The sequence below is a fragment of the Primulina huaijiensis genome, chromosome 18 (assembly GCF_012295235.1).
Source record: "Primulina huaijiensis isolate GDHJ02 chromosome 18, ASM1229523v2, whole genome shotgun sequence".
Classification (NCBI taxonomy): Eukaryota; Viridiplantae; Streptophyta; class Magnoliopsida; order Lamiales; family Gesneriaceae; genus Primulina; species Primulina huaijiensis.
Window position 1 is genome coordinate 17040896 of NC_133323.1, and position 10320 is coordinate 17051215.

The 10320-nt window shown below is 33.4% G+C and overlaps 1 protein-coding gene across 1 annotated transcript; it reads left to right on the top strand.

The window, feature by feature from the left end:
- The first annotated feature begins 8365 nt into the window (after window positions 1–8365).
- LOC140964929 (probable ribose-5-phosphate isomerase 1) lies at window positions 8366–9767 on the top strand. Its single transcript, XM_073424917.1, has one exon. The coding sequence runs from the start codon at window positions 8739–8741 to the stop codon at window positions 9603–9605; it is 867 nt and encodes a 288-aa protein (XP_073281018.1). The 5' UTR covers window positions 8366–8738; the 3' UTR covers window positions 9606–9767.
- Window positions 9768–10320: the final 553 nt, after the last annotated feature.

The following is a 10320-nucleotide window of genomic DNA, read 5'->3' on the forward strand; positions in this document are numbered from 1 at the left end:
ATTAGCACACTTCTGATGACTGCACGAGGACTGACCGGGTCGCTATCGGACCCTCGATGCTACGTGCACGGATGAGCGGCGGCATGATATTACGTTGCTGCATTCCTGGCACGGGTGGCCACTGTTCCTATTGCTGATGCGTTTCATTTGGACTCCGTTTTGGTATCCGTTATTTCGTTGTTACCGACACACATTGCATTGAATTTTACTTGATTTTATTTCATGTCAGTTATATGTGTCATAATCTTACTAGTTCATCGTACTGGGGCCTGAACCTCTTTTCTGTTTATGCTGTGGTTGTTTTTTATGCCATAGCCGATTATCCAGGAGGATTTGACGCATCTGGTGGAGCGTCATGTAGCGGTGCCCAGTAGTTGGATTGTTGTTGAGAGTTCCCAGCTATATAAGTAAATATATGTATGTATTATCTTATCAAGATATATATTTGTCAGGGGATGCCCTGCGTAGTTGTAGTGTTACTTTTACTATATTTTGAATTGATGATGTTTGATCGAGCCTTGTCAGCTCTGTATATGTTAGTCCGGGCCAGTGCGGCTATAGGTTTGTGAATTAATGTTATGAATTTATCTCAAGTATATAAATGTTGTTTGTGTTGTTTGAAAATTTTTGGGATGTCCTACTTACGGGATTGTCATGCCGAAATTTCTATTGGCTCAAAAAGAAAATTTTGAATCGCTTTCGCTGTTTGTATTAACGAATCTTGTTTGTTTGGTCATTAAACGCTAATCAGGAGCACGGGCCCCCACAGTTACAATCAACATAAGACGGTAACGCATAAATTATGTTTATACATATTTATGTAATGTTAATGTGATTTTGTGGATTACATGAGTTATTAAATGCCTTCTTGATTATATGTTTATTTATTTGAAATATTTATGACATTTAGTTTAGGACATGATATTATTACATGTTGAGCCTTATTGTTCTTGTTAACAGTTGTATTGTTGTATTGTACTCCTAACGCACGTGTTTATTTCGAAATCACCAGGTGTATTTCGAGCCAAGTTGTCCCTGAGACCGAAAATATTATAGTCTATTGCTTGATGCATTTTCTGTGTAAAATGCTCTTGAAACATCGACAGCGTACTTTGTTCGTTATTATGTCTTCCTGTTGTATCGTTATCACATGTATGGAGGACAAGTCGTGGGTGTTTATTGGACACAACAAGGTATAGCTTGCACACTTGGCAGGGCAGTTTAGCTGTATGACGATGTAGCTCTCCTGTATGTTATTACTTGACCATTACTCATGTTGTTATTGTGCCGTTTTTTGGCTCTTATTATCCTATTGTTATTAAGTCATGTTCATGCATTGCATATTTTCATTTTATTATATGTTTATGTATGATTTATGATTATCGTTATTGTTGTTTAATTGTTTCATACCAGAATCATAACTGTAACGTACCGTACTTTTAAACATACTTAAAATTTGCGGAAAAATAAAAATTTTCTTAATTAAATAGTAATCATTCAAAATGCAATCAAAGTAAACTGTTCGTCCAAAAATATTTGAAGTAAAGCACTAAAAATCAAAGTTTGTAAAAATAATTGTTTAAACATCGTAAAGAAAACTCGTGAAAATCAGAGTATTTGAAACAACATTCATAAAATTATTAAAAACATGGGCGGTCATCGGGTTTAGCCTCCTTTGCAGCTCAAGTCAGCTCATTGGTCCCCACCCCTAGTCTCCTCATCCTCATCTTCACCTGCATCGATCAAGTCTAGTGAGTCTAAAGACTCAACACGAACAAACTAGGCATAACGAGTAATACGTAATAAAACCACATACATTTTTTTTAAAGTAGAGCGTACATACTTGAAACTTGAACATAATAACATAAATATAGATGTGCCGTCATCATAAAACATTTGATAAACATACTTGCATCATACATACTTGAACATGCACAACTTCATCATTTTGCATAGAGATATGTTTCAAAGCAAGTGACCCATACATAAAATGTTCCTGATCAGACTAAACCACAATACTGGGCTGGTAGGGATGTCCACTACCGCATACATGAGATCTGCGGTCATGCTTTACCGGGTGGATTGGTCTCTGGTCATGCTTTACCGCTTTTCAATCCTAATACATTATGCATTCCTGCCCAAGACAAAACTTTTAAAAAAAAAAATTTCCCTAGAATGCTTGGCGCTCGGGCGGTAAAATCTTACCGCTCCAGCACGTCCGGTCCAGAAGTTCTGGCGCTTGAGCGGTAAGATCTCGAGCCCGAGCAGCACCCTGCGCGAAAACTTTTGAAACTAAGCAGTCACACGAGAATAATCATAACTCACTTGTTTCTTGTCCAAAAATTACGAATTTATTGTCAAATCGAAGGTATCAAAGAGTACTGCGTTTTATCTTTTGAAAGTTTTTCCAAAAAGTTGACCAAAAATTCACAGTACTCAAAATGATAGCAGACTCGTGTTTGAGATCTAAAATTTTGATCCAAAATCGTTTCAAAACATTTTTGCTCAAATTTTTGCATAACATACATGAATTTTTACACATAATAAACATCAAAACATATATTATGACAAGATCGATACAGAAATGAAAGAATATACATGAATTTGCGTTTAAACGCTCGAAGATAACGAATACCGACGCGGTGGATCACGGGGAATGACCGGGAGACGACGATGCACGATTTTCTTGCTCGAAAATGAGCAGAATTCTTCAAAAGTTTGCAAGGGGAAAGGGTGGCTGCTTCTGAATTCAATGAACCCTAGGTTTTCTCTCAAATAAAAAATGAAGACAATAAAATACAAATGAAATGTTTGGGTGTGTGTTGAGATGCAGCCGTGTGTGTGTTTTTTAAAGGGTGTGTGCGTGTAACTTAGATAATTAGGGGAATAAAATTTGCTTAATAAAATAGTTAACATGCTAATTAAATGTTAAACCACACTAATTTTTACTAAAATCCCCTACTTAAAATAAAATACACACTTGATAAACTTTAAAAGTTTTAAAATCTTAAAAATCACCTAATAATTAAATTAGGCTATTAAAATGCTAAAAAATAAATAAATCATTTAAAATACTCTAATCCAAACTTAAAATAAAAGTAAAAATCACCAAAATCGTCGCCGATCTCTTTTCCTCGATCTTGCATCGAATAATCGCCTGAAACATGAAACTCAAGAAAACATTATAACGTACATCGCATAAACATAAATAATTTAAATAATGCAATTTCATAAATCATTCATCACTCAAATCATTTTAAAATTAATTAAATAATTTAGATATTAAATAAATACATGGGTTTTACGTGTAATAAATTTTGGGCTCTACAATAACCTCTGTATTTTTCAGAGTTTATTTACCGAGGAGATTCTCGTGTATTTGTTTGGTTTTTTGGAATTGTTCTGGTTAATTTGGATTTAGTTTATGTTGTTGTGAGCCTTGACGGCTTTGTTTGAATCGTTGTCTGTGAATTGTTGATTTTTGCCTGGTCGGCAGTTGTGTGTGATTATTTATAAATACAACATTGTGGTCCTTGAGAAATTTTTCTTTTACATTTATTTTAAATTTTTGGTATGTCGTATTTACGAGGGGAGGTGATGCCGAAATTTTTCCAGGCCATGAGGTGTATTTTTAAGTATTTTAAACCGTTTTCTGCTTCATATTTAAATTTAATAAATATTATTTGATAGTTAATTGTAATTATAATAACTCATATTTAAATTTAATTATTTGATAGTTAATTGTAATTATAATAACTGGACCTCACATAAAGTATCCCAAGAAGCATAATGTTGAGTAAGCATGCATGAGTAAGAACAATGAAATGAGATATCTCCCGGAAAATTCTCATACATCAAGCTTCTGACATTTAACCGTTTGATCTGATTGGCTAAGTTGAACGTGAAAGAGTGATGTCATATCTTTACCTGAATACTATAATTTTTTGTCTAGTGGTATGCGTTTTACCATAACAATTACTAATTAAAAAAATAATTTTTAAACATCTTAATTATACACATCTAATAAATCTTTTTGTCAGCCACAACATTATCTTTATTATCTACAATATACTTATTGTATTATAAAACATGGAGTGAGTCTCATGTGAGACCGTCTCACGGATCCTAATCTGTGAGACGGGTCATCTCTACTCATATTCACAACAAAAAGTAATACTCTTAGCATAAAAAGTAATACTTTTTATGGATGACCCAAATAAAAGATCTGTCTCACAAATACGACCCGTGAGACCGTCTCACACAAGTTTTTGTCTAAAACATGAAACCTTTAGAGTAATTATTTTTGTATTTTGGTGTAATTTTTTTTTAATTACGACAAAAACCCTCATCAAATTACAAAAATATAAACTGCATATAAGCAATCAACATGTACAAACGGTACTAGTGAACATTACAAATATTTTCAATATTATATATTATTTTCTTCTTTATTTAACACTCCGAAGTTAGGTTTAGGGTAAATTTACTTTAAATCCCCGTATTCTAACTTAAATTTGCGTTTAGTCATTATCAAAAAATTTATGTCACATCCAGAGTCTAAATGTCTTTCTCATATGAAAATCGCTACAAAATATTAAAATTTTGGTATTAATATATTATAATTGAGTATAAACTATTTCACATCTGATATTAATAAATGATTTTTTAATAACCATACATGTATAATAAATATTGGTATTAATGAAACATTTGTTTTTTCTGATGAAACTTGGTACAAAACATTGAAAATATGGTACTGATATATGATATTTGAGTATCAATTTTTTCAGATCTGATACTAATATATAATTTTTTAGTACTCAAACATGTGTAACAGATGTTAACATTTATAAAATTTTAGCAATTTTATACTCAAAATTTTATGTTTTATATCAGATCTAAAATATTTGATACTACAATATCAAATATTAATATCATATTTTCAATATTTTATAATTTTTTTATCCGAAAATACAAATATGTCATTAATGTCAATATTGTTATACAAGTTTGAATAATTAAAAATCATATATTAGTATAATATTTGAAACAATTGATACTCGAGTATTAATATCATATATTTAATATTTTGTATTGATTTTCATAAAAAAAAAAATATGTGAGTATAGAGAGTTAAACACATTTATCTTATAAGGAGACTGAAAGGTAAATTTTTGCGTTTTACCGTTTGGTTTATTTATTCGAAAAATGTGACGACGAGAAAATCAGTGATCATAATAGAAACATAATCTGTAACTTTCACGTTTCGTGAGCGAGAGAGAAAGGCGGAAATAAGACACATAATTGTGACGAGAATATGCGGGGAATTGTTCAAAAAGCAAGAATAATGCCTTGTTTTCCACTTTCTAGGAGCAATAAATAATTATTAATACTAAGACCCCCTTATCCCATTCACATGTGGACTCATTTCCTCATAGACACTTTTATAGACTTTTTTTTTTTTTTTTTTTTTATGTAGATACAAAAACTTATGTGAGATAGATTTTTGACTCGAATCAATTAATGAAAAAATATTAATTTTTATATCAAAAATATTATTTCTCATTATAATTATAGATCGGAACGACCCACCTTACATATATATACATATCAGACCGCCTCTGCTACAAATGAAAAGCTTCCCTTAAGTTGCTGGCTGAGATATATCCAAGATAGCAATGAATGAGCCAGGAATATGACTCTACCCGGAATTAGAGTTTTAAACTCTATATTTTTTAATATTTTAAATTGATTTATCCATACTAATATCACGTATCAATCTTATTCTCTTACTTAATAAATCATCCTATTGGGCCCATCCGTGACTCAATATTATCATTGAACATTTGCAGCCATTAAAAAATTTTTGCACTTATTTCGAAAACTTATAGAAACAAAATATAAAATATGATTAAAAATATATAAAACAAACAAACAAACAAATTTAAATAAAAGTTGGGTTTGTTGAAAAGATAATTCAAGACGAAACCATTTTATTATTTTTGATACGCTACGTTTGGGTCAGCAACAAATTAAGCAGTCTCGTGATTAACGTGGGTTTTCGAACGGTCAAATATTTTTCATTCAACTCGATTTTTACAATTAACAAATTTGATTTTCTTTCTTTGACTAGGCAATCTAATGTAACACGTATGATCCACATAGACTTGTCCTTATGAAAATTTTCTTTTTTAAAAATAATATCCGATAGTAATTTACATATAATCAAGATTCTTAAAAATATTGAAGTTTGTCGGAGAGTCGAAATAAATTCAAAAAAATCTAAGCATGTCAAATCAAAATTAATATAAACAAAGTATTTCATTTTTAATATAACTTTAACACAAAAACTCTTGTGAGACGGTCTCATAGATTAATTTTGTGGGTCGAATCTCTTATTTGGGTCATCCATGAAAAAATATTAATTTTTATACTAAGAGTATTACTTATTATTGTGAATATCGGTAGGGTTGACCCGTCTCACAGATAAAGATTCGTGAGACAATCTCACAAGAGATCTACTCTAACTTTAATTGTCTTGAGCCAAAAAATAGTCCGAATTTATAATATAAAAAATACAATAATTTTAAAAAAAAGTAGATACATTTTATAAATAAATAAGTGGGCACGAGATTTTTGAAGGGAAGAATTTCATATTGTCTAAAAACTAATCTACAAGTTTTAATATTTTATTTAAAAAGTTTAAATATTTGAAATATTCCTACTTGTAGATTAAAGAAACTTGCACTTTTCCACGCATTAAATCTACTTAATATAACCCAACAAAAACTTTGACCATTAATTGTTTTTTTTTACTTGTGCTTTACAAGTAATTTTAGTTTAACCTTGCTATTTACAACACTGCAAGTGTTAAACAAATTACTCATGTATAGATTATTTGTTATTGAGTATAGCTATAAAGCATGACAATATATGCACTACTTTGCCCAGTGTTATATTTAGAGCTGTCAAAACGTCTTCATATCTATTTGATCTGTCAATCCATTAACACCGGAAATTTAGAATTAGCTTCTTTAGGTTAAAAAGATGGCTTCAATCATAACTTTGTCCGACAGATTTAAGATATGACTTCTATATATGTAGCAATTTCCGTGCATTATATTTATTTTTTTAGAGTTCTTGTGGGAATATATTTGATACCTTTTGTTAGTTGTCTCACATCGGTTGGATAAAATACATGAGAGTTGTATATATGGGTTTGGACAATCCTCCACTATTGAGCTATTTTTTGGAGTTGAGTTATGTCTAAGTTCCAATCTTAACATCTTCCATCATGTTTGGATTTGCACAAGCATAAGTATATAATAGCTAGCTCTAATAACGCCAACGTTTTTTTATAAGTGAATTAACATAAACCTCTTCCATTATGAGAGGAAAAAACTTGAGTTTTAAATACAATTTCTCCGCCACAACCCATCTCAAATTGTAGAAAAAAATCGAATAACATTTGCTTTGTATGTGTGCCTCAGTCTACTGTGTCAAGTAGTGTTCTAAAAATCCCCGCCTAGGGCGCTGCCTAGGCGCTGGGCGGTCCGAAACCGTCCCGATTTTAGGCTAGTCGAAACTTCTAGGCACCACCATATTAATCGGCCGCCGCCTGGCGCGAAAGCCGCCTAAACGATTTTACAATTAAAAATCCGTCTAGGCGGTTTACACTTAAAAAAAAAACAAATTATGATATTCCTTATTATTATATATTTTTAAATATGTATTCAATATTAATATTTTTGTAATGTAGATCCATACTAGGAAAAGAAATAGACTAGATACCGGAAGGTTGAACAATTTAGTTTATGTTCAATTCAATGCCAAGATCATCAACAAGAAGAGAATGCAAGAAGAAAAAGGAGTGAATGTTCTACTTGCTAGTGAAGCAACTATGACACAAGGATGGATTGTTGATGGTGGAGATGAAGATGTTGAGACAAATGTTGAAGATGTAAGAGAACTTCACGGAGAAGAATTTGTATCGGATGAAGAGGAAGTCATGGATTTTGAGTTTGAATTCGAAACAGAAGAAGTATTGGAAAAATATGGAGATGAACTAGAAGAGTTAGATGTTTAGGTTTAATATCAATATATTATGTTGGAAAAAATGTTGAACAAATTTAATTTTCATTGTACAACGATGGTAGTAAAGTAGTAAATTGATGTTGATGATTAATTTTGTGGGTGTGTGCTTTCCGAGTAATTGCTGAAATCAATAAAGGTCACCGCCAATAGCAGAATTTCTTTGAAATTCCAGGTTTGCCCCTAAACTTTGGCAATATTACTCCCCACTTTTTCCCTCTTCCTCCGCGTTTCCCCACAATTTTCTGATCTATAAATCCCCCGCAAACCCTAATTACAAATATTACCACAAGCATTTTGAAGAAAGTGGTACTCCCCCCGTTGTCCAGACCACACAATCCTCTTTAGTTTCGATTTTTGTCCATTTCTTCACGTTTATTTTTTATTGTTATTATATTTTTACGGAGCCACCCATCTTTCATCCATATCTCCTCTTTTGCAACAGAATCATTCTACGCAATCCGTGTATGATCATCGTTAATGAGTTTGTTTCTGTGAAAATGTCCTAGCCGTTCAATTATATTCCCCCACCCCTCAATTATTCTAAAAGGGTTTCTTTCTTTTTATTTTTTATTTTTTTAATTTTCATTTTGTGATCTTTTCGTGCGTGGGGTCTCTGTATCTTGGGATTTATTTAGGTTCTTGCGATGGCCGTAACTTACCCACGTTTCTTGGTGTCCGAAACCCACACAGCGGTCGAGCCTCCTACTCTAATGGGGTCATCCACCGTGTCTCCGGCTTCCGTCTCCCTAACTCAGGATGATTTGAAGAAAATCGCAGCTTATAAAGCCGTGGAGCATGTGAAATCAGGCATGGTGGTTGGCCTAGGAACCGGCTCCACCGCGAAGCACGCTGTGGATCGTATCGCGGATCTTATGCGCCAGGGGAAGCTTAAAGATATTGTGGGCATCCCCACTTCGACGAAGACTTATGATCAGGCAGTTTCGTTGGGGATCCCTTTATCAGATCTTGATTCTCACCCCTTTGTGGATTTAGCCATCGATGGTGCCGACGAGGTAGACCCGGGGTTGAATTTGGTTAAGGGGCGTGGGGGATCCTTGCTGAGGGAGAAAATGGTGGAATCTGTAAGCAAGAAATTCATTGTTATTGTCGATGAGTCCAAATTGGTGAAGCATGTAGGGGGTAGTGGGTTGGCTATGCCAGTAGAGGTCATTCCTTTTTGTTGGAATCATTCTTTGAGAAGGCTTGTTGACATGTTCGCCTATGCGGGTTGCGTAGGGGAGCTCAGGATGAGTGTGGAGAATGGCAAGCCTTCGGTGACTGATAATGGAAATTTTGTTATTGACTTGTACTTTGAGAGAGATATTGGAAACTTGAATGAAGCCAGTGATGCAATTTTGAGGCTTCCGGGGATCGTAGAGCACGGCATGTTCATCGGATTGGCTACCTCGGTGATTGTAGCTGGTGTGGAAGGCATCACCATCAAGACTAAAGCAGGGAGTGAGGTGGAGGTAGATTCTTTTAGTTATAGTGATTTGAGGAATGGGTTTTAGATTAGCTAACTTATTAGTATTTATGTTGGTCTGTGGGGGGAATGTTTAGGTGCTTCTTTGCATCAAATTCGTTGGTCGATTGTTTTGAAGGAATTTCCTAATTTTGTGACTGGCTCCCGGCCCTATTTAATGATATCATATTTACAAAGTTTGAACTTTCTATGTCCTTTATTCAATTATCATCTTGCTGAATGTGAGTTTCTTGCCTTCACTTGTGTGTTGTTTACGATATTGAGCGTTGGGAATGGGTCTTTACTGGTTCCATTGTAAAACCCTTGTATCAACATCGATCGTGGTTAATTTGGTCAAGTGTCCGTATCAAACAATTGACATGATGCTAGACGAATGATTAGTGGAAAAAAAAAACGTCTTTTACAAGTGCTACATGAAGCTCTGTGATATGTGTGATGGTGAGCAAGTCCTATGTTTTGCTGCATGGGTTTAAGTTTTTATTTTTTATTTTTTTGAAAACTGGGTTTAAGTTGTTGGATTTGAAGTATCCTGCGAATCACATGACAATATGTTTCTATTGATGAAGTATTATCAACCATCCTTCTCTGCAAAAAGAGAAGAATTAACCCTGGAGTATAGGACTGACATTGTTACATATTTTTATCTATTCTCAACAACAACATTGTGTTTGAATTCTTAGTTATGTCGCAGTAGGGGAGGACTAGAGGTGGGAGTGGAGCTCGGGCAGAGGGCTGTCTAGTCG